At 51.0% G+C, this 23,882-nt stretch overlaps 3 protein-coding genes and 3 non-coding genes across 8 annotated transcripts in view; all 6 read right to left on the bottom strand.

Moving 5' to 3' along the window:
• The window catches only part of LOC113955518 (ras-related protein Rab-39B-like), a 2,110-nt gene extending 771 nt beyond the window's left edge, over positions 1–1,339 (bottom strand). The window contains exon 1 of the mRNA XM_027661100.1: positions 678–1,339. Coding sequence (XP_027516901.1) covers positions 678–1,279 — 602 coding nt within the window. The 5' untranslated portion in view covers positions 1,280–1,339. The remainder of the gene's footprint in view (positions 1–677) is intronic.
• Positions 1,340–1,469: 130 nt separating this feature from the next.
• On the bottom strand, positions 1,470–2,861 carry RAB42 (RAB42, member RAS oncogene family). Its single transcript, XM_027661467.1, has 2 exons — positions 2,602–2,861; positions 1,470–1,887 (listed from the first exon to the last, which is right to left on the bottom strand). Exons 1-2 carry the CDS (start codon positions 2,859–2,861, stop codon positions 1,470–1,472), a joined length of 678 nt encoding a protein of 225 aa, XP_027517268.1.
• Positions 2,862–4,108: 1,247 nt separating this feature from the next.
• On the bottom strand, positions 4,109–4,179 carry LOC113955698. The gene has a single exon (XR_003530624.1). It is a non-coding gene; the product is annotated as a small nucleolar RNA SNORD99 (small nucleolar RNA).
• A 922-nt stretch (positions 4,180–5,101) lies between these two features.
• On the bottom strand, positions 5,102–5,232 carry LOC113955700. The gene has a single exon (XR_003530626.1). It is a non-coding gene; the product is annotated as a small nucleolar RNA SNORA44 (small nucleolar RNA).
• A 572-nt stretch (positions 5,233–5,804) lies between these two features.
• LOC113955699 lies at positions 5,805–5,947 on the bottom strand. The gene has a single exon (XR_003530625.1). It is a non-coding gene; the product is annotated as a small nucleolar RNA SNORA16B/SNORA16A family (small nucleolar RNA).
• A 4,453-nt stretch (positions 5,948–10,400) lies between these two features.
• The window catches only part of TRNAU1AP (tRNA selenocysteine 1 associated protein 1), a 14,185-nt gene continuing 703 nt past the window's right edge, over positions 10,401–23,882 (bottom strand). The window contains exons 2-10 of one of the 3 annotated variants that reach the window (XM_027661095.1): positions 21,802–21,878; positions 21,578–21,675; positions 20,743–20,842; positions 18,253–18,305; positions 17,533–17,664; positions 14,445–14,564; positions 12,888–13,050; positions 11,955–11,988; positions 10,401–11,803 (exon numbers count right to left, since the gene is read on the bottom strand). In XM_027661095.1, the coding sequence (XP_027516896.1) occupies positions 11,667–11,803; positions 11,955–11,988; positions 12,888–13,050; positions 14,445–14,564; positions 17,533–17,664; positions 18,253–18,305; positions 20,743–20,842; positions 21,578–21,663 (825 nt within the window). In that variant the 5' untranslated portion in view covers positions 21,664–21,675; positions 21,802–21,878 and the 3' untranslated portion in view covers positions 10,401–11,666. Of the gene's footprint in view, positions 11,804–11,954; positions 11,989–12,887; positions 13,051–14,444; positions 14,565–17,532; positions 17,665–18,252; positions 18,306–20,742; positions 20,843–21,577; positions 21,676–21,795; positions 21,879–23,882 lie in introns of all 3 variants that reach the window. The other 2 variants (XM_027661096.1, XM_027661094.1) reach the window with 2 other exon arrangements.

Here is a 23,882-nt window from a genome sequence, read left to right on the forward strand (position 1 = left end):
TGCAAACACGGTTCTGGAGCTCCCTCAGCCCCACAGCCACGACCCAGTGCTCCCCCAGCCCTGTAGCCATGGTCCTGGAGCTCTCCTGTCCCTGCAGCCACAGTCCTGGAGCTCCCTCAGCCCTGCAGCCATGACCCAGGGCTCCCCCATTCCTGCAGACACGGTCCTGGAGCTCTCCTGTCCCTGTGGCCATGGTCCTAGAGCTTTCCCACCCCTGCAGCCGTGGTCCTGGAGTTTTCCCTCCCCTTCAGCCACAGTCCTGGAGCTCTCTCACCCCTGCAGCCACATCTCCTGAGTTCTCTTGTCCCCAGCAGCCACCTGGCCAGCAGTGGCAGCCCCACAGTGAGGTGTGAAGGCTCCTGGCATCTGAGCCATAAAACACTTTGGAGAACCACTTTGCCCAGCTCCCAGTGGGCTCCCAGCTTCTTCCCCAGCTCCTCTGCAGCTGTGGGACAGAGGAGTGCTTGGAGCAGGGCCCACCCCCCCTTTAGAGCTGAAGCAAGTGCTCCTTCCCCTTGGCTTTGGCTGGTCCTTCACACATGGGGCTCCCCCACCAAAGGGACCAACGGGAACACAGCCCCATCCAGGACCTCCCTGGGGTTGGGATCACATCATTCCACCCCAAATCCAGGGCGGGACACCCACCTCCCTCACCCCTCCCCAGCCCACGGACCCACCTGAACCTCTCCTGCCCGGCCGTGTCCCAGAACTGCAGCTTCACCCTCAGCCCCGGCTCCAGCTCCACGAACTGGACGTAGAAATCCACCCCCACCGTCTGGTTGACGGCGTCCAGGAAGGTGCCCTCGGTGTAGCGCCGGAGGAGGGAGGATTTCCCCACCGTGGAGTCCCCCAGCATGATCACCCGGAACTGGTACTGCCACCGCGGCTCCATCGGTGCCTCCACCGGTGCCGGGCCCCGCCACCCCCGCGCCGGGCGCGTGTCCGGGCAGGCAGGGAGCTCCTCCACCCAGGAGGCGTTCCCGGAGCCAGGGGTGCTGGTTTGGAACCCCTTCGTTCCCTTTATTTTGACTCCATCCAGCTGGATGTGGTTCCTGGTCCCATTTTCCCGGGGGTGGCCCCTTTGGAGCCCCTTCACTCCCTTTATTTTGGCTCCATCCAGCTGGAACCACTCGGGTGTTCCTGCTCCCATTTTCCCAGTGATAGGAGGCTCCCAAAAAGTGACACAGACATTGGGGGGTGTAACCCCACCAGCCAACCCCCCCTCCAAATCAGAGCACCCCTCATGCCGTGGGTCAAGCCCTGTGTCCCTGCCCGGCATCCAGTTCTTGGCACAGCCTTTATTTAGTGTGGAAACCCCTCAGGTTTATTAAAAACACTCCTGCAGCAGAGCATTATTTTTTCAGAGTCCCCAGATTGAGATTTGAAATAAACCCAAGCCTGAGTGGAAAGAAAGACATCCCCTTGGGTGGAGGGTCCCGGGTGGAGGGTCCCATGTCCCCCCGTCCCCATCAGCACTGGCAGCGCTCCCGGGGCTCCCCCCGTGCCAGGGGCTGGCGGCGGCCCTGGCTGGGGATGAGCCTGATGCCATCACAGCCCTGGTGAGGAGTGAGGACCCCCCGTCCCAGGGCCTCCTGGATGCCCCCCGCCAACATCTGGAAGGCCAAGTCCACGTTGAGGTTGGTGCGTGCCGAGGTCTCCACGAAGGCCATGCCCAGGCTGGCGGCGAGGTGCCCGGCCTCCTCTGCTGACACGGCTCTCTCGGCCTCCAGGTCGCACTTGTGCCCCACCAGGACGAAGGCGGGGGAGTCCCCACCCCCCGCGGCCTCGCGGTGCCACTCGGGGACGCGCTCGAAGGACGCGCGGTTGGTGAGGTCGAACACCAGCAGCACTCCCGCCGCGCTCCGGTAGAAGGACCTGGTGATGGACCTGGGCACACCCAGGGGGCGTTTCCAGGGGCACTGGGGCAGCCCCCGCGTTGACATACCTGGGGATGGGGCTGAGGGGCTTTTTGGGTGCCGGTCGGGACTTGAGGAGTGGAAAAGGAGACCTGCCAGGGCCTTTACATCCCACCTTTCTGTTCAGCATCCCCCTTCCCAGTCCAGACACTGGCGTGTTTTTCAGGGGCTCTGGGGTCCCTCCGTCCCCCCCAATAGCCTGGAGCGCAGTGGGGAGGGGGCAGCAACCCCAGGCCAAGCATTGGACAGAAGCAGGGCACCCCCAGACCAACTCTGGGGCCCCAAAAAGGCTCCCAGGGGCGGGGAGAGCGTGGAACCCCCGGTCCAGCCGCGGCACCGGCTCTCCAGCCCTTTGTGTCCTGTTTGAGCCTCTTTCACATTCCCAGGAGCTCCTGATGCAATCAGGAGAGAAACTCTCCGTCCCCAGCCCACCAGCAGCCCAGGAGCAGCATCCCAGGACTCTCCCCAAGCCCTGCTCCCTTGGCTGTCTCCCAAAAGCCAGCTCTGGAGTCGCTACAAGCTCAGCACAAGGTTTCACTGTCCCCTAAAGCGTCGCCGTCCCAGCCAGGCATCGCTGCCTGTCCCCGCATGCCCGCCGGGGATTTACACCCACCCCAGGGTGGGGGGGACGCTCCGCTGGGTCTGGGGTCCCACGGGGGGGGCTGTGTCCCCGTCCCCAGCTCACCTGAAGCGCTCCTGGCCGGCCGTGTCCCAGAGCTGCAGCTTGGCCCTGCCCGCGGGCGGCACCGGGACGGTCCGGCTGTAGAACTCGACTCCCACGGTGGGGCCGGGGGTGGCCGCGCCCCCGGGACCCCCCCCCGGCCCCTCGGCGAAGCAGCGCAGCAGCGAGGACTTGCCCACGGCCGCGTCCCCCAGCACGATGACGCGGAACTGGAAGTGTCCCCCGGGGTCGGGGTCCTGCGGAGGATCTGTCACTGTCCCCATGACCGGCTGGATCCCGACTGCTGTGCTGGCGGTGACACGGGCGGGTCTCCACCCTTGTCCCCACCCCACCTGGGGACAGGGACGGCTCTGGCCCCGCAGTCACCCGGGCAGACAAACAAACCGTCCCCGGGAGGAGGGAGAAGCTTCTCCGTCCTCATCCTCCTGCCCCCGGGGTGTTGTTTGGCCTTATCCTCCTGTCCCCGGGGTGTTGTTTGCCGCTGTCACATGCCAGGTCTGTCCTGCCCGGCTTTGGTGACAAAGGGACAGCGAGGCTGTGAGTGCACAGACACATTGTTGTCCCCCCTGAGATCCTGGGAGAGCTGGGAGGGACAGGCTCCACAGGGAAGGGGCTCCAGAGAGGAAAAGGGATCAGAGGCACTGGACAAAGGTTGGCTCTTGCCAAACAGCCAGGTCACCCCAGGGGATTTTGCCATGGCCCAGCCATCCCGGGACAGGGAATGACAACTCCTAAGCTGTTGTGATCCCTACATCCCCGCTTGTTGTCCATCATGAAAAACTGGGCCACTGGCATCACCAAAGCTCCAATCGAGGGCGTTGGGAAGTGTAGGATTGCAGGAGCTGCTCCAGCACCTCTGTGATGGCCCAGCTGTGTTCCTGCACTCCAGGGATACCCACCCAGGGCCGTGGGGACACCCCAGGGGTGGGTGCTGCAGTAGGGACAGGATCCCACACGGGGATGCTCAGATCCCCTGGCACTGATCATCCCCAGCCAGGCTCAGAGCCAGCCCAGTCTCACCCCACCCCAACACACCCCAAACGTGGGAGATGCCACAAGGATTTCAAGCAATTGTGTTTATTGAGCCTCCAAGATTTAATATCCACTAATATTAAATAACTCCACTCCTGAGGAAACTCCACAGAAGGGACTGCTCTTCCACACAGCGTCAGAGCAGGATCCTGAGCAGCACCTGGAGCCAAAGCAGTTCCCTGTCCCTGCAATGCAGGTGAGTGGAGCCCAGGGGTGGATCCTGCCTGGAGGAGCTCATGGCTCGGGAAGGAGCCGGGATTTGGCTCTGCAGAGCTCCCACTGCTGGAGGACTGGTAAAGTACCAGTCAGCAACGAATCCCTCGGGAATGGGCTCAATTCAGCTCCACCCTCTGCTTAGACCAGAAAAAAAGAATAATCCAGCTGAGTGAGGAGCAGACAGGCTTGGTGCTGTGCCAGATCCCACCTGCACTCAGGAGCTGTCCCCTCCCCACCCCAGAGTGGTTTTGGGGTAGCTCATGCCTGGCCTCAGCCCCATATCCGCAGGACTCATCCAACAGTCTCCAGACACACGAGTCATCACAGACCAGGCTGTGCTGCCACTGATCCCACCCAGGCACTGCCCACAGGGAAACACTCAAATGGTTTGGGTTGGAAGGGACCTTAAAGCTCATCTCGTTCCCACCCCCTGCCATGGGCAGGGACACCTTCCCCGAGCCCAGGTTGCTCCAAGCCCTGTCCAACCTGGCCTTGGACACTCCCAGGGATGGGGCAGCCACAGCTTCTCTGGGTAACCTGTGCCAGGGCCTCCCCACTCTCCCAGGGAAGGATTTCCTCCTGATGTCTGATCCAAACCTCCTGCCCAGCCAACACCAGGACACTCACTTGCTCCACGCTGCAGCTTCCCCACGACTCAGGCCCTACAGGAAGCAAACCAGACCCCCTGGGAGAGGGTTCACAAGCTCTCATTTTCTCTCAGTGAGTAATTCCTGAAAACACAGAGCCAGAGTGAAGCTGAGGGATCCCTGTAAACCCATGGCTCAGATCCCCCCCACATAAACCCCAGCCCTCCACCCACCACAACACCCCTGCCCTCCGTGCCCAATATTTATCCCTTCTCCCCAGCAGGAGTTTCCCTGCCTCCCATCCAGCCTTCCCCAAGGAGCAAGGCTGGCACAGCCTGTCTTCCCACTGGCCCCTCTCAGGACAGGACACACCCGCAGAGAGCCCTAGACCAGGGTGAATTTTCACTCTTCCTCCTTTTTCGACCACAAGATCGGTATTCAGATCTAATGGGAAAGGGAACTGGAGGGATGAGCTGTGGAGCTCCAACACGGATACCACGTTCCTACCTGGGGTCTATCCATCAGGCAGGAGAGCTCTGAAACACCCAGGAATCCTGGAAGACATCACAAAACCCTCACAAAAAATCAGCAGCAGGCTGCAGATTCCTGTGGACACATCCCTGACTCATCCCACCCCGAAACCACAAGGAACAGCCCAATTCCCCAAAATATATAGGAGGGGCGAGTGACAGCCACGGGCAGAGGAGGCCCAGCAGTCAAAGACCTTCCCGTTGCTCTGGCATGTTGTTGGAGACCCGCAGCCACTGTGTGGAGCCACAGCTCTTGGATAAACATGCGGATAAACACGGAGCTCAGCCAGGAAAGCCTGTGGACAGTGATCCACTGGCTTTGGATCAGGGTTGCTTCCCAGTTTTCTGCCTCTAGCTTGGCCCAGAGAGAGGAGTGCCCTTATTCCACACACACATGATCTTGATAGAAACTAAGGGCAGTTTGCAGGGCCCAACAGGGAATCCACATCCCTGGAAGAAGGACATGCTGGCACCGTCCTAGGGCAGAGGGGCAGGAAATGCTGCTGGTCCCTGCTCTGGCCCAGGGAGGCCACGAAACCACCCAAATTCCCAACCTAAAGGAGAATCCAGGGCCTGTATCTCCCACCTCACCTGCAGAATGCTGCCAGAGCGAGGCTGCCACCAGCCATCCCACAGTCCGGGATCACCAGGATGCTGCTGGGGAAGAACAGAGTCTTGAGCTTCAGGTACACAAAGTATCTTAAAACGACAGGAAGGTGGGATACCCGCCCGCTCCCACCTCCCTGTGCAGCGATTCGGACCCCAGGAGCAGGGATCTGGGGCAGCCGCTTCCTTCCAGCGCCAATCCTTCCACTCCCCCCCAGCTCCGGCCCCTCCCGGGCCGTGTATTTTCCCGAGATGTTGCCGGACAGTTACGGAGGCTCCAACTGAGCGGCGACCGTCGGGGAAAATCCCTTCGCTCTCGGCTCCTTTTTGACCGAGTCTGCCACAGCACCGACAGACACAGCTTCGACAGGGCCTCGGGACGGGGGCTGGTTCAGCCTCGGGGGTCCCTCCCTCACTCACCCGGGGTCGGGCCCGGCCCGGGACGGATCAAGGTCGCGCTGCCCTTCCTGGCCATCGGAGCGCCCCGAGGTGCCCACGGGTAGCCGGGGCGGCGGGGGAGCCCCGGGGAGGGCGGATGGCGGCGGATGCCGAAGGATGCTCCCGCCGGGCCCAGCACTGCCCGCCGGGCCCAGCACCGCCCGCCCGCCCCGCCGCCATCACCGAGAGAGGAAGGAAGTGACCCGCGCCCGCCCTTTATAGCGCGGCAACGCGCGCTGATTGGTTGCTGGGGCAGCAGAGGCTGCTGGGAGTTGTAGTTCCAGCTGCCTACGGTCCCCGCCGTCCGGCCTTCCCCCTCCATCCCCATCCCCATCCATATCCATCCATCCATCAATCCATCCATCTGCCCATCCATCCCTCCCATCCATCTACCCATTTATTATCCATCCCTCAATCCATCTGTTCATCCATCCCTCCCTCCCTCCCTCCCTCCCCACCCCTCACCATCCCACTCCATCCCATCCCACTTCCCAAAGGACAAACCCACCCCACTGAGCAACCTGCTCCAGTGGAAGGTGTCCCTGCCCGCGGCAGGAATTGGAATTGGATGGTCCTTAAGGTCCATCCCAATCCCAACCACTCCACAACTCCACGATTCCCCACCTGTGAGCTGTGCTCCCCCTCCCCACCTCAAAGACCCTCCAATCCAGGTGGCACCAAGACAGTTCTCTCCTCTTCCATCCAAGAGGCACGTCAGGGGGTGCTCTTGGAAAAGCTGAAGGCAGCAGCTGCCTTTCCACTACTCCTTCCTCCCTTTTGGAACATGGGGGGGGAACATCCCACCCTCAGGGAATAGAAGGAAAGTTTCTTGGAAACGAAAGTCTGCCAACAAAATACCTCTGTCAGGCTCCTGGCTCGTGATCCATAATCCATGGAAAGGATTTAAAGTGGGAACACCTGCCAAAGGGTTGGAAGGCAGTGCTGGAACAGCTGCAGGTGCTGAAGGCACAGCCACTGTGGGAAATCAGCTGGAAAAGCCCAGGAATGCTCCCTGCCTGAGCCCTGGAGAAAGGGCAAAAAGGATGGGGGAGAACAGTCAGTTTTTAATCTGTTCTGAGCAAAATTAACAGCTGAAAGAATTCCCAGTGTTCAGGAATACCCCTTTCCAACTGGCAGCTCCCCCCAAACATGCCAGACCAGCAACAAAATAAACCAAAAAGCCAAGTCTGGAAACGAGCCCCCAACTTTGTGGCCAAACCCTTGCAAAGACAGCCCCTGTCAAAGCTGGCAGGGACAGGGGACCAGCAGCTGCTCCCATTCTCCTCCTCCTCCTCCGTGGATCTCCCAGCTGCTCTGCCAAATCACAAGACATTCCCTGGAGTCTCCTTGGCACAGCCACTTGTGCAAAAGGAACCTAAAAATCTCCCTCTCAAATCCTAGGGCAGGGCAGAAACTGGGAGATCACTGTAGGAAAAAAAAGCAACCCCAGTCTTCCCCAAAAATTCAAACCTTGGTAAACATTGTGTGGGAAGAGGCTGAACTGGGAGAATCCCCCCAAAGAGCAACAGTGAAAAGCACTGGATGCCCAGCAGACCTCAGCCCACCACAGGAAGATGGATGGAGATCCAAAGAGGAGCAGGGAAAATCCCACTGCACATCCACAGTCAGTGAGTCCCTGATGAAAACTCTCAGGAACCTCTCACCAGCCTCTTCCACAGAGCAGGACAGGGAGAAAATGCTGGAAGAGCCTGCAATTCCCATCACCTGACAGGTGGGAACAGGCAATGCACAGGGATGTGCTCTGTGAAAACCATCAGTGAGGAAAAGCAGGTGAGAATTAAGTGATTCAGGGGTTTGTTGTGCCTGTGGCTTCCTGGGACAAGCCAAGCCCTGGCCATGATCAGCTCTTAATCTCTTTCACCTTAACTGTGTTATCCATCACTGCTTTTTTCCCTGGAAATTTAACAGCAGAAGCAGCATGACATTGGAATCATAGAATCATGGAATATGCTGAGCTGGGAGAGGCCCACAAGGATCATCGAGTCCAACTCCTGGTCATGGACAGGACACCCCAACAATCCCACCCTGTCCCTGAGAAAAAAGGGTGTGTGCCAAGCAGAACCCCCCAAAACCCTTCCTACAAAACTGACTGCACTTGGAAAAACCATTTTGACTGGGGAATAATTGCAAAGGAAGAAAAAAAAAAAGGGGACGTTTTCCACCAGGCAAAAAGGGAAAGTGAGCCCCATCAGTGACATTTCCTGAACCACCTCTAGCAGTTTCTGCTATTGCATTTCAAATTCATACCCTATCCTGCCACTGAATCCATTTCATGTCTAAGCAAATCCCAAGTTAAATCCAGAAACTGGTGTATCCAGTATGATTTACAAGATGCACTGGGAGATAGCAAGGCTGGAAGGTAAAAATTCCTCTCAGATCTTTGTTTAGCAGAAGCTGGGGATTAACAAGGCAGTAATGAGAAACCCAGCACGGAAAGATCAGAGTCAAATGTTTATCTCTGTTCCTCAAAAGGGATTCAGAGAAATTCCTGAGGGTGTTGGGTACGTCTCAGTGTGCGGGATATGAACCCGTGTCCTGACACTGATCCCAGTAACAGGAATTTTGTCTAGTCAGACTCACATGGAAAAAAATCATCACAGTCAGCCCCCTGTCAGCCCCCTGACCCAGCCCCAGATCAGCTCAAGAAATGCTTCCAGACTCCCCATCCCTTTGGAAGCGGGTCAGGATCTCTCCCAGGCCACCCCTGGTGTGTGTTGTCAAGCTTTTAATTAAACACAAGCTAATGGCAACAGGCCACCCCACAACCTCAGAGCTCACCCTTTGGAGAGTCCAAACACACCCACGTCCCTCCAGCTCTGCTGAACTCTTCCCAGTTTGTGTAACTCAAATGGGAATCTGAGTCCCTGCACTTTCATCTAAATTGGATTATCTCATCCTCAACAGGAGTGTTTGGGTTGTTGTTTTAATTGCTATAAACCCTGCCTGCTGAAAGGCAGAGTGCTCCCTAATCTCAGTGGCAGATTTGGATGCAATTTTCAGGAATTACATAATCCCAGGGAGCTGTGATATCATCTGCCTGGGATTTCTTGCCTTGAGCACATGAAGATAAAAGCAGGATTTACCTTACTACACGGAGTCCTTGTCTTTCATCCCATGTGACACTAAATGGTAATTAATCCAGGCTTTTCCTGTAGCCACCCAGGAGAAACAAAATCCCACACTCTGTTTGACTTGGATTCCAAAGCACAAACCCTACAAGTTCCAGGTGATGGCTGTTTTGGAGCTCCACATAAAAGCCTCTTCTGTGCTTCAGACGCTGCAATAACAGCCAGGAGCTGAAAATGAACATTGAGGCGAGTTAAGTGATACACAGTAAAAAAACCCCACAGATTGAACAGCTCCACAGAACCCTTGGCTGAGATTCTCCCAACCAACCTCAAAAGGCTGGCTCACACCTCCAGGGAATGTGGCCCAGAGCCTCACATCAACCTCTCTTAAAAGGAAATGCAGGAGCTATTTTGGTGCACTGCAGCAGCAGTAAACAGCGTCAGCAGGTCATCCCTGCTGGCCTCTGTGCTCCCAAATTGCTCCTCCTGAGGGTCTGTACGTGCCCAGCTCTCCCAGGAATTAGGGGTCAGGATGAGTTGGACTAATATTTACCATTTTTCTTCCACTAGGAAAACAAAAGCAGAGAGTAACAGGATTTTATTTTCCCCCCAGGGTTGCTGTCGGTGGGAGGTGATAACTGCTCCTCTCTCCTTTAGGGACAGGCCTGGATGGAGAGGGTTTATCCAGGAACTGGGAAATACTCCACAGGACAGCAGTGCTGGGCAGCTGAGAGTAAACTTATACTGATAAATAAATGTGTCTTCAGGTCACTCCTGCAGCAAACTGAGATGGCTGCATTAAAAAGCTAAAATTTGAGGGGATGGGGAAAGACAGCTCCAAAACAGGAGAAGGAAGGGCACACAGGGCAGCACAGGAACAGAATGATCCAGAAAGTGTTTAACAGCAGGAAGTGTTTAACAGCAGGACATAAACCCCCCTTCTTTACATCACCTCTGGAATGCCACTCCACTGAACTTCCCAGGAAGAGGGGCTGCTCTGAGCTGAGCAGAAGATATAAAAGCTCTGCTCTCTTCCACTTCTGCTGCCTCTGAAACTCCCAGAACACACAGGGCACATTCCTTTCCTCAGATTCAGAGGATCTGAAGGTGAGGACATTGGCAGCAGCACAGTCAGGGGCACAGCAGGAGGGATAATTCACAGCAGATGAGAAGGCAGGAGTCCAGCAGCCCTCCAGCTCCACTCGCTCAGGGATAACTCCAGTCCCTCGCATCCCCAGGTGCAGTTGTTAAGGAATAAAACCACAGACTGACAAATAGATCATAATTATGGACACAAACAAAGGTGTAGTAGAAGTAGCTTTATCAAAGTATTTAAATCTTGTGGCAAATCTCTGCATCCACATGGGCAGGGAGGCAACGAAACGCTCGGCAGCAATTTCAGTTACCAAACTATTCCTTGGATAGACATTTATTACAGGTAGTTTCTCTGTTCCTATTTCTCCAAGAGTTTAAGGCACAAAAGCCTGAAAAGGGCTTATAACACGTACATAAGTGCTATTATTTTCACTTTCACCTCTAATGCAACATAATATCAGCTTATTTATATTGCTTGTCCACCCAGCTTATACAACATCCAGTAGAAAACTGCTTTCCAGGTTCACAACAATTTGTTGCACAATATATCAGTGAGATTGCTCTGACCCGTTTTTGCTGCAAGACCTTCTGTTTCCCTCTGACAGGACAGTGGAAGACGCTACAAAATCTCAACATTAACGAGACCAATAAAAAAATAAAGGCATGATACACAAAATAACATTTAAATATGGTTGCTGGTTAAAGTGTTTTTAAACTGCTTGGTTGATGGGGAATTATTTCCTCATACACAGGTGGAGAAGCAAGTCAGGTGTGCAAGAGATCACCAGGTAAAAGGCATTGGTCTGTAGTTTTCTAACACTCCTTTCTGTCTTTGCTCTCCAAAATGCTCTTCAGGTAGGCTGTTTAAGAACACCAAACTTTCTAGCTCATGATCACAGCTTAGCTTAACCAGAACACAAGTTTTCATCCCGTGCTCAAGTTACAGCAACCTTACCCAGTCACTAGAAACCTTTTGAGACCTTTCAGTGGCATCCAACAATGATCTTTCTTTTTAAAAGTAACACATTCACAAGTGTTGGGCCAAATGGCTGGAGACAAGTTGAATGGGCAGCAAAACAGAAAGATGGGCAGGGACCAAAAGGGGCAGGAACCAAAATGCAAGGGGTAATTTTTACTTAAAAGACCAACTTTTTTATTGTAGGGTGGGGTAGAGTCTCTCCCCTGTGCCACCTCGTCGAAAGTTTATAAATTACAATTCCCAACAAGTATCAAGAGTTCATTTCAAGACAAAAAGGAATAAAACTGTTGCAGTTCTAATTTTCACCATGAGTCAAGGTTACCATGATGCTCCTACGACGCTTGTTCTGTACAGGAAAAGGGCCACAGTCCTCCTGTACTCCCGAGTCCCAGGCCTGGGGGGGGGAAAGGGTCACCTCTGATCCCGCGGGATCCGGCGGAACAGTCCGGAGTGCACTGGTGGGATATTCCACAGACACAGTGCCTCAGCAACGAGGCTATAACACAGCTGGGATCTCTGAGGAGACAGTGTCCAAAGGCTGCCAGTGACAGTCCATCAAGGCATTGTACAGCTCTTCGCTCTGCTCCATGAACTGCTTGTTTGCTTCGTGGACGTCTAACTGAGGCGTGGGATCTGCAGGGGTGGGGGGGGAAAGGCAAAGTTCTCAGATTTACTCAAAGATAAAGGGATGGTACACACCGAAATCAGGGACAAACTGGGAAAGTCTGTCTCTGGTCAGTGCAGAACAGACAGACAACTTCAGTATAGGATTTGAGAAACGTACCTTCCAGTGCATCCTCCCCAACTTCTTCATATGTCTGCAAGGAGAAACAAACCCCTTAGGACAGCAGATAATTATCTTTTCTTTTACAAGCATCACCTGTTGATTGGTACTGTCAGAGACTGACTTTTATATCAGAGTGATTACAACAGAATTCTTCACGCATAAGCCTGTGTTCCACTCCCAACACTCCACGGGGGAGATCCCACACTACACCTCTGACAGAGGCAGCAGTTCTTGCAATTCCTGGGGTGAAGTGGGGTGGCTGTTCTGATGTGTTCTGTCATTTAAAACAAGCCTTAGGAAGGATCCCAGAAGGCTGCCTGAGTGCTGCCTGTACCAAGAGAACCTTTCTATCCTGAAAACTGTATTGAGACCCCTTGTGTCCTTACCCAGTGTAAGGGGCAACATTTTACCTCACATAAGGCAACAGGACACACCAGGTACTACTGAACACCAGAGAGCAGCTCTATTAAGAACTCATTATTAAGAGGTCTGTTATTAAGATCACTTGTTCTATTCAGCCTGGAGGAGACTGAGACAGAGCTCATTGGGGCTGCAGCTCCTCCCGAGGGGAAGCTCCGATCTCTGCTCTGGGGGAGCAGGGACAGCACCCAGGGAATGGCTGGAGCTGTGTCAGGGCAGGCTCAGGTTGGATTTCAGGCAAAGGTTCTTCCCCCAGAGGCTGGTTGGGCACTGCCCAGGCTCCCCAGGGCAGTGGGCACAGCCCCAAGGCTGCCAGAACTCCAGGAGGGTTTGGACAATGCCCTGAGGGCCAGGGTGGGATTGTTGGGGTGTTTGTGCAGGACCAGGAGTTGGATTCCATAATCCCTGTGTGCCCCTTCAAGCTCAGGACATTCTGTGATCCTCAGAGCTTGAAGCTAAAACGTTCCCATCCCCACTGGCAAGCTCTGGGGTGGTTCTGGGCTGCCCTACCTGCATGGTGCTCTGTGTGTAGCCATACTGGGGGTAACTGTAGCTGTAACTGCCCGTGTTCTGGTCGTACCCCCACTGGGCGTAGTAGTTGTGATACTGTTGATAATACTGGTTGTAGTTGTAGTTGTACATCTGATTGTACTCCATTGGTTTCACACGGTTACTTCAAAAAATAAAGCAGGAGTGAGTTGCAAATAGTGCAGAACAAGTATGAAAAAAGCAGTGAAGTAGCTTAAGATACAGTCTGGTACATAGACAAGGCTTAGGCTAACATGCAGTTTTCAGTCTTTAAAATATATTCACTATTTACTACAGCAGTATTTATCATTTGCATACATTTGCATAAAGAAAGAAGTGGTTTAAATTCAACACCCTTTCCTGTATTCATCTTCCTCTTCATTAATAAACATTGCTTTCATTCTTTAGGAGTTAATTTAGGGTCACTTCCTGGCTTTGGGAAGGGAAGAGTTCAGGACCACGAGCTTCAGTTTTAGAACAATCCTGAACCACAATCCAGATTCTTGGGCCCCTTTTTGCTTCTGATAAATAGGATGAAGTTAAGTAATCTGCAGCTTCCTGAGACAAGGTACTGAATCTTGAAGAGTTAAAGACTTAAAGCCTTGCAAAAAAATTGGAGTTTTCTTTAATAAGAATGGACAAAACCCTCTTCCTTCTGCCACTGTCACACAGAAACCTAAGCAATGACTTGTCCCCTTTCTCACTCTCTGTGCACAGAGTTGGAAGAGTTCATGAAATAAAAAGAACTACAGGTAATCAAAAAATAAACTCAAGTACCCTGTGAGCTGACTAAAATTCCCATTCCTCTCCATAAAGTGGCAGCATTCCCAAGGAACTTGGAATCCCACCTGACTATCAAGATTTGAAATGAGATGGCAAACATCGTTTGAAAATGAAGATATGTCACACATAAAAAGCTAGTGATGAAATTAGTGAGAAGTAGGAAGAAGGAAACATCAATCTTCTCACCACAGTACACCTCTTTTTTCTGCTTTTCTCTTCCTTTCCCCCCCAAGACTTCTGAAAATCTAAATATTATTCAAATAGGGAGCAATTACTATGATTCGTATTACCCTAGTGCTACGAGCCCCAAGTCAGACCAGGATCTCATTGTATCAGGTTCTGAACAAACACAGAAAAAAAAGTTAATCCCTGCCCCAAAATACTTATATTTAGTAGACATCATAATAGAATTAGCAAGGTAATTGAGCTTTGCTATCCAGACATCAATAAGCAGATTTAGGCTATTTCAATTAAAAGCAAAGGAACATACACTTTAAAAACAATCATATTTAACTACAGTGTGGGTACATGTGTGTGGATTTTATAATGTATACAAGTAAAAACAGTGTAACACGCTTAGTCTTGAGCTAATGTTATCATTTCTCTGAATTCCTGGGCATTCTGATGCTCCCCATTATCAGGGGTATTCCTTCACTTTGTGATGGAAACATCCAGGAAACGTACCCAAACCACTAAAACACATTTAAACCCAGATGTGGTGACTCATGGTGAACACCTGGCTGCTCTTATACTCACGCTTTTGGTATAGCCACACTCAATCGTACGGGTTTGGAGCCCAACCCCACAGCTCCCTGACACTCTGTCAGCGCTCTCTTCTGCTCCAGCTCGTCTGTGAACTTCACAAACCCATAACCTCTGCAGAGACACAGAATAAACCACATTAAAACCGACCCCCAAAAAGCCAGGCCACTTCTTAAAAAATTATTTACGGTGAAATTTCAAATTGGTTTGGGAAACGCAGCGAGCGAAACGCGTTGGTTCGGGTTGTTGCCCCTGCTTTTGGGAGAGATGAAATGATTCCTCCTTCCAGTTGCTTTTCCAAAGTGCCTGAAGCCACAGGTCCAAGCTCCAGCGGTGCTTTTAAGGGCTTGACAAATAGAAAGCAGCTCCTGTGCCAGGGGATTGTGCAGAACTGGAAGGGAGCTGACACAAGCCATGTCGAAATGCACGAGCAGACAGTGGTAAAGCCCCAAATCTCTGCTGGGAGGATACTGATAATCTCAAAGAGCTGCAAGTCAGCACAGCACTGACAAGACACAGGCACTGCTCACATCCCAAACTGTGAAGGAAAACATTGCTTTTCCCTAAGATGCACCTTCCAGTCAAGTTCTTTCTCAACAGGAATATGTTCAAATAGGCTTTCTGTCATTCCCAAAGCGGGGCTTAAAACGAGCTTGTAACACCAAGGAGCTAAAACCTGCTCTGAGAGCACAGCTGGGGACAGGGACAGCACAGCCAGGACCCCTGGACTCTGTGAAAACACTGTGGTGGGGCAGCTCTGCACTGCAGCCAGAGGAGAAACACCAACTCTCTCCAAGCCCAACGGTCCTTTGCGTGGGATTCTGGTGCTGCAGTGAGTCAGAAGCGACGCAACAGCATCCAGGAGGGCAGTGCCAGGATCCCAGAATGGGATGGGCTGCCTCATGCAGCAGAAAGATCAAAGACTTAGGTGTGGGAGGGTAAGGGAATCCATCTAAGTGAAGGAAGGAGTCTGGGAGGGAAGGACTTGTCTAGCTGGGGAAAAGAACGAGCCGTAAGCAAGGGTGTAAGTTTACAATGTATTATCTGTTCTGTGGGAACTCCTAAACACCAAGTAATGTGTTATGTGGAAAGCAGCATCACCTACTCCCCCTGGGAGGTCCCCACTGGAAGCTGTCCCAGAGCAGTCTGTGCCCCAGAAAACTCATTATCTTGGCCAGCACGAGTCCAAATATCTATTTTTATACAAATACACAGGTATGGCTGTGTCTTCCTCACAAAAACACCAGATAAGCTCAGGCTTATCTATGTACAAACTGGATAATTAAGCACGAGCAAAACTCTACATGGGCCCCCATTCTGTTTAACTTGCCCTCTGCCAAAGGACTGTGGCAAATTAAGCCAGTGCAAGTCAACCTTTCAGGCAGTTTAAGATGCTCACACACAAAACCAACTAAGTTTCTAAGCTGCCACAAAGACTCCTGCAGCCTTTTGGGTGGGACTAGGAGTGTGTAAGGGAAACTGGGAAGACTGGCAGTTCCAAAATAGAGACAGACAGCTAAAGGGCTGGATGTAGGGTGCAGGAATTGATGGTGGGTGCAGCAAGGGAGACAGTGATTCTTCCAACTCTTCCAGAAACTTAGCTTTTCCACACCAGCAGCTAAACCAGAAGAAAACCCAGCAAGAAATCACTTCTTCGTGGCCAGGACTTCCCTGGCAGACACACTGCCTTGTGCCTGCAGTTTGGAAAATCCCCCACACCTGCACCCTCAGCAGGGAGCAGAGAAGCAGGCTCAGCACCACAGCTCCAGGCTGCTCTCCTGCTGGGAAGAGGCCTTCCTGATCCACCAGCCCTGGCTGGAAGGGCCAGGCCTTCACTGGGCACGTCCACAAGCCCAAAGCTCCTCTCTCACATCACCCTGACACCTGCAGTTGCCTCAGCTTTGAGTAACTGCACAAGTCCCAACAAAGCCCCTGGCAGCATGCTGGCACTGCCAGGGGAGACAGCTCTGCTCTTCCCTGGAAGAGGACTCCAAGTCCCTGCTCCTTCCTCACTTCCCAAGCTACCACAGCTTCCCTTTCCTTGAGGAACTGCACTTCTGAGCAGTTCCCAAAGCCCCACTCATGGCCCAAACTGCAGCACCCATCACCAGACACCAGGGCAGGTGCAGCAAACCAGGGTCTGTGGGGTTTACACCTCTGAGGAGGAGGAGGAGGAGGAAGAGGAGGCACCTGGAGCCCACCCCAGCAGTGTCAGTCCCATGTGAGGTAGCAGTGACTGCACAAGTATTCAACAGTGACAGAGCAGCTCTGCAAGAGGTTCAGGTTGCACATGAAGAGAGAGTGCAGCTCTGGAATGGGCTGCCCAGACAGGCTGAATTGTCTCTATGCTGGGAGCTTTTCCAGGATACTCAACTCATGGCTGACCTGACCTAGTACTGGTCCTGCTTGGAGCTGGACCACAGAACTCCAGAGATTCCTTCAAACCAACATATCCAAGACTGAGAAGCCTCATGTGAGAAAGTGGGGAGATCTACAGCCACAGACTTGGTCTCATCCCAGCACTGCAACAGGTATTATATCAGAACATTGTGCTTCACCAAGCCACGCTCTGCTTTGAAAACAAGGGTTCTCACCAATTGCTCCCTCCCCTAGGAAAATACAGTTCAATTTTGTGCTATTTAGAAAATGCTTTAATTACATGAAGAAATCCAGCTTTTTGATATCTGTTTTTGGCAAGACATTTCCAGCAAAGACAAACGAGGCGGCTACTGAGAACCCGACAGTGAATCACAGCTTTGTGTGCCCTACCCTGCTTGAAATAAAACCCTCTCCCAGGAATGGCCTAAATAACAGCACAATTCCACCTGAGAGTCCAGGAGGAGAGTGCTTCCAGCTTACTTAAGACATTTGTCAGCATTTTAAGAAGTGCAGTAACACACAAAGGGCCTCACGCTGACAGAGGAGTGACAACACCCCCGTGGTGACCATCAAACCCCAAGAAAACTGCAGACTTTGTATTTTAAGCTGATAAAACCATTCTTTTTTTTCCCCCTTGCTGCATTTTATCTTTTCTGTTGCTGCATCTGCAGTGAAAGAAAAGAATGAATAAAAGAGGACTTACTTGGATACTCCTGCCTGGTCCAAAACAACTTTTCCACCTCTACACGATGGATAAACTTTAACAAAAAATTCATATAACATCCCATCATCCACATCGGGAGTCAGGTCTCCCACAAAAAGGGAATATTCTGGACTAAAGAGATCAAAAGAAAAACTTCTTAAGTACAATCTTACAAAAAAAGAAAGAGATGTGCTCAGTGACAGTTGCCATTTAGCCTAAATATTTGACCTTGGAGAAAAGTGATATTAAAAGACCATTTAATGGTGATTTTAAAGTGTCACCAGTTAAGCTACTTAACTAAAATGATACTTATATATAATATATTATATTAATATGCTTTTTAAGCCATTGACACTGCTTTTTCAAGTTAATTCAAGCAGCACAACCAACCTACTCAATACTGCTTTTTATTTAAAGGTAATTCCTTACTTCTCACAGGGCATCTCTGGATTTCTAACATGGCAAGAAAATATTAATGTCTCACTTATAGATTTGCTATTTCCAATACACAGATCTTAAATTATAACACACTAATTAGATACTTTGATGCTACAAACTTTGAATACCTTTAAAGACACTGGATAAATCACACACAAGGCAAAGCACAAAAGTGGCAGCCTCCAGAGTGGCACTGATGAACTCATGGGTTTACATATTTTGAATACTCTTTGCAAGGGACATAAAACAGGCAAAATGAGTATTTAAATACTGAGCACTCACCTGTTGTCGGGCTGTTTTCCATACGTTGCATAATTCAATTTAAATCGCTTCGCCTGAAACGAGGCAAAAACGAACCCGGTCCATTCAAAGGTTGTCATGTGAGTTCAAATAATTAGGAACAAATGCAGTCAGTTGATTTTATACAACTTTTTAAATGCTGTCAGACCACCCAGTTAAGGGATTAAGGATGATTTTTTTATGCCAGTGCAGATATAATAATGAAAATCAGAACCTAAATAGAGGCGTTAATAACAAATATTAAATGACTTCTAACTTTAAAGGTCTTAAAATGAAAATGAGAGCAGAGCAATTGGAAATTTCAAACACTGAATCTACCACGCTGGAAAATCAATCCCAATCTGGAAACATGGCTAAATACTTTGCTCTGGATGATGTGCTCATTTAGTAAGATCCAAAATTAAGGGTGTTTTGAAAGAATTACGGGTCACTGGACACTGGAGGCCTCCTGAAATTTTGCATTGGATGTGATTTTTAAAACAAGTTTCCCAGTAGCCCAGATTTGTGCCCACTGACACATCTGCAACTCCCTGTCCCCATCCTACCAGGGTTCAGCAACTTGTGCCCAACTCACATGTAAGTCCAGACCAAGATCTAAGGAGCAGCTGATCTTTTGATCAGCCCTCGGGATCAGGGGCTGATCTCGGGATCAGAAATCAGGATTTCAGACCAGGATCAGAAATTCCCTAGAGATCAGGACGTCTGTTCAGCACAGTGAAGGGCCCAGTGTGCTCCTGGACCTTGTAGGATGGGTTTCCTTCCCTCAAAAACAGTGTAAATAATTCTTGGGAAACTGAGCACAGACTTTATTCTAGGCTATAATCCTGTTCCTTGCATGCTTGCATTCACTGGAGCACAGTGCTACACAACTTTTTGTGGATCACTTACAAGCCAACACAAAATTTAGATTCCAATTTGAAACACTTCCATCTTTTTCTTTTGGATCTCACTCTTCACTGCAAATATTCTGGGCTTAAAATCAGTGTGGCACCTGAGAACACTTCCACTCAGATGGGAACTGGGGACACCAGTTCTGGAAAACAGAGGCAGCAGCAGCACCAGGGCTCTCTGTTATTCCTCTGGCTGATTCAGTATTTAATAATAAATAAAAGCCACGCTCAGTTTTCTGTAAACAAAAGTCTCTAAATGCGAGGGATGAGCTGGGCATTGCTTGCTGAGTGCAGTGTTTTGGGCTGCACTGGATCTCTGCCTGACATCTGTAATTCTCCCTGTGTGTTATGCAAATCACCCCCTATGCAACACCACGTTTTAAAATGAAACTGTGGAGAAAGATGGGTCTTCCCAAACCCAAACTTCCATTATCATCTTACTCCTCGCAAGAGCTGCTCTCTTTGTCTCTCCAGTGACTACAGAAGGCATCCAGGATGATCAGCTTGCCTTAATCAGGGGCAAACCCATGAAACAGATACCTCCAGGCCTCTCATCAGCTCCTTTTTAACGGGGCACGTCACCCTCTGAAGAATGCTGACCAAATAGCTCAACCTGAACTTCCCAGTTTCCTACTGTGGGTATTAACTACCCTGAAACAGGAATTCATTTACCTTGTGTATCACACCATAACTGAGGTGATTCTAGAGCTGCTTTATGAACCAGTCACCCCAGCTACTGCAGCCAACTCCTGTGGGTACAACAGACAGCTGTGTCAGCCGTCCTGTTTTAATCCACCACACATTTGAGTCAACTTCCTAAAATTAGACCCTGAGACTATTCCTCCTCTTCTCCTCAAACTACCCAGCTTTCACGTACAGGAGACATTAGTTATGTACTGCAATTATCCAATTCTCTGGCTCCTTCTCCACTGCAAAGAGGTTTGAATAACTTTTCTTTGCTAAGGGCCGAGAACAATGCGAGGCTTAAAAGTCACGTTTCTCTTGCAAACCAAAGTTACTCAAAACTCAGTGTGAAGTTGCAAGTTCATCTTGTACACTGTTGTCTCAGGCTGCCCCATCCCTGGAAGTGTCCAAGGCCAGGTTGGACAGGGCTTGGAGCAACCTGGGCTAGTGGAAGGTGTCCCTGCCCATGGCAGGGGGTGGAACAAGATGGGCTTTAAGGTCCCTTCCAACTCCAACCATTCCATGACTCCATGATTCCAGATAAATGGAGAGAGAGGGAAGGACTGTGGCAGGTCTACTCTATACTCAACCTAATTTTTCCCTTGTTCTTCTCTGGTTTCTCATTAGTCCAGCTTGGTAATAGCAGAAAGGCTCAGAAATGGAAAACCACAACATCTCTCCACCTGGATTTTATCTGGACCTTCATACAGAAATCAGCGATTTTTGCTCAACAATCTTCTGAGCAAGAACATCAATAGTTTTATGTTTGTAACTTTAAAGAAAGAAGAATCCCACTTTGTCAACTATTGAATTTGTCTGCAATCACTCAAAATGCAGATTCTACACTATCTGTCCCTTCCCAGTTCTGGTTCTCAGCTGGCTGATCCCACTGACTCACCGGTGTAGCACCAGGAAGGGGTTTTCCATTGATTTTGTGTAAACATTTCTCTGCAGTAGCTAGATCTGCAAATTCTACAAAGCAATAGCCTGCTGGAATTCTGAACATACAACACAGGAGAGAAGAGACAAAGGTTATGCATTAAAAACACATTCGAGGAGGAATTTTGTATTTTAGATAACTGGTAGGAAATTTGTTATCGTTGCAATACTTAGAACAGTTTCTTTTGAAAAGTAGATACATTAGCTACCAAAAAGGAGGTAGAAATTCTGGATCTCAAGTAAAGGGATAGCCCCTACTTACCATAAATCATAAGCACACACAAAATGGTTTTGCTCACAGTTTACTTCCTACTTTCACTGACCATCAATTTTTCCACCCAAGTTTAAACATCTGAAAACTGAAATTACAACACTTAAAAGAATAATGAGTCAGAATGAAACTACTTTATTCTGTGTCCAGTCACTCATTTTATCCCAAAGGAACTCAAAAGGGATATTGCTCCAAGTCAGACTTCCCACCTCTGCCAGCATCATGTAGCTGCACTACAGACTAGTCACCAAAGCCTTCAGCTGGGAGCTGCAATTCCCAGAGGGATGGAATGGGATACAGACACTGCTCTGTCTGAGTGCTGGAGCACTTCAGGATGAGGGCCAAGCCTTGTTTGTTGAGGGGAGGCTGAAGAACCAGCAGTGCCCTCTCCATTGCTCTCATCAATATTCCCATATTGGTGGCAGCAATGGTAAAAAGCTCAAAGGGAAAATCACTCTGACAAGGAAGGACCACGGTGAGGCTTCAATCCAAATGCACTGGGAGAACAAACATAAACAGTTACCCTGTCAACCTGTTTCGAATGATTTTTACACTCAGTACAAGCTCTCCCATGGTGGCAAAGGCTCTTGAAACAAAGTTTTCATCCATATAGGGCTCCAGCTATAAAAGCAAAAAAAAAAAAAAGAAAAGAAAAAAGTTAGATCGGGGCATCTACAAAAAAGAGAATTTATGTGTCAATGTCCCCCTAAGCAGTTAAAACATTATTGAGAAGGATTTTACCCTTACACTTCAAAAAGAAGACTCATTTAAGAGGGTCGATGCCACTCAAAACCAGCAGGCATGCATGAACCAGGCTCAACAGTCTGCAAAGTGGAACCCAAGAGACAGCATGAATTTCAGAGAACAGGGAGCTTCACAGAAGGACAAAAGCCACTCAGAAACATACAGCAACAAACTGAGCGTTCGCTACAGGGAGCGGGGGAGAAGGAGGTGCTGGGCTCCTTCTCTGGGCCAGCGCCGTGGGGGCACAGGTGTGGCACGGCCCTGGGTGGCATGAGGCAGGTGACACGGCCCCCCTGGAGCTGAGGCGGGGGGCTGCAGAGCTGTGTCTGCCTCGCACAACCCCGGAGATACCGGGGCAGCACTCGAGGGGGAGCCCTGGGGTCGCGTCCCGCTTCGTCCTGCCCGTGGGAGCACTGACCGCGCCGCGTCACAGGGGAGGGGGGCACCGTGCAGGGCAGGGGGTGTGTGGGGCAGTGAACACGCTGGAGAGCAGTGTCTGTGTGGTGGAAATGACTGACAAGTACGACACAGCGCTGGAGTTTGAACTAAATGCACGGTGAAGGGCCTGAGGGAACAGGGCACCTCTCTGTGTAAGCGAAAAGTGGAGGAGGGAACTAAGAGAAATTAAGGGTTTTTTTGATGGGGAGCGCTGTGTGTAACACAGAGCTGTAAAATATATGTAGGAAATATATCTAGCTCCGTGTATGTAAGTACACACACCTCTGTGAGTAAGACAGGTGGCCCTGTGGTAACTGGCAGCCCTCGAGCATGTCTGTGTGTCAGTCAGGTACCAGGTGACAGAATGTGCCAGGTGTGAAAGGGGGTGGCCACGCTGCACTCACGTGTGTAAGAGGCAGCAGATGCCCTGTGGGGGCAAGTGTGAAGCAGACCTGGCTCTGTTACATGTGCCAGAGGAGCAGGAGGCAGCACCACTCTGTGCACAGACCTGCCGGGTGATCCTGGGGCAGTGTAAAGGAAAGCTGGAGTTGTAAAGGCAACAGGTTGCTTGGATATGGCTGACTGTGAATCAAAGAGAATCCTGCTTGTGAGAGGGGTGATGAAAAAGAAGAGGGGCTTATGGAGAGGTGGCAGATAACCCTCTGTGTGGGGAGAAGAAAAAAAGAGCAGACTCCATGGAGTCTGCTTGCATGAGCAGAGGCAGTGGAGGACCCCTGGATGTGTCATACAAGTGTGCAATGCCGTGGGCAAAGTGGGTGTGCTCTGTGTGTGTGTGTGAGAGAAGCCTCCAGTGGGATCTCAAGGCACACTGTGGGCTGTGTATCTCTGAGTGTGCCTGCAGTGTGTGGGTGAACAGGCAGCCAGACACCCCTGGGTGAAGAAGCATCCCTGAGTGTGCTTCTCACGGGTGCTCCTTCCTGCCAGGTGCACACAGAGGCAGGAATGAGCGAAATCCTGGGGTGTGGGACTGCTTGTGAGTGTGTGTTCACACAGGAGAGTGTAAATGCCTGTGAGGGTGTGAATGCACCCACGGGTGTGCATGTGGGGGGGCAGGTTGTGAGGGATAATCCTGGAGAGGTGTGTACAAATACAAGAGTGCCTACGAGCATGAGTGTGTGTAAGAGCCTCAGAGCACACGAGCACTAAGTGCCTACAAGCAGGTGAGCAGATAAACCAGCATATAAATCCTTGAGGCATGCAAGGGGACAGGCTGTGAGTGTGGGGGTGTGTAACTGCCTCTTAGAGCACGAAAGTGGGAGACCTGTCAGTGCCTGCCCGCCAGGGACACCGGTGTAAGTGCCACGAGTGTGGCTGTGACCCGGCTGTGGGCAGGACACGAAGGTCACCCTGAAGGAGGAGTGTGTGTGAACTGTGTTCGTGTGTGTGAACTGCTCACAAATGTGCCTGTTGGGCTGGGGGTTGTGTCTGTGAGTGTGTGTGTGTGTGTATCTGCCTGGGTGAGTGTGCCAGCATGCACAGGAGAGCGTGTGTGAGGGGAGTGTCAGTCAGTTTGGGAGTTTATGGTGTGTCTGAGTGTGTGAGGGGCTGTCAGGGTGTGTCAGTGCGGGGGTGTCAGTGGTGTGAGGGTGTCAGTCAGTTGGGTGGTGTGAAGGTACCAGATGCTT

Source organism: Corapipo altera, unplaced genomic scaffold (assembly GCF_003945725.1).
Source record: "Corapipo altera isolate COAL_440 unplaced genomic scaffold, ASM394572v1 201, whole genome shotgun sequence".
NCBI lineage: Eukaryota > Metazoa > Chordata > Aves > Passeriformes > Pipridae > Corapipo > Corapipo altera.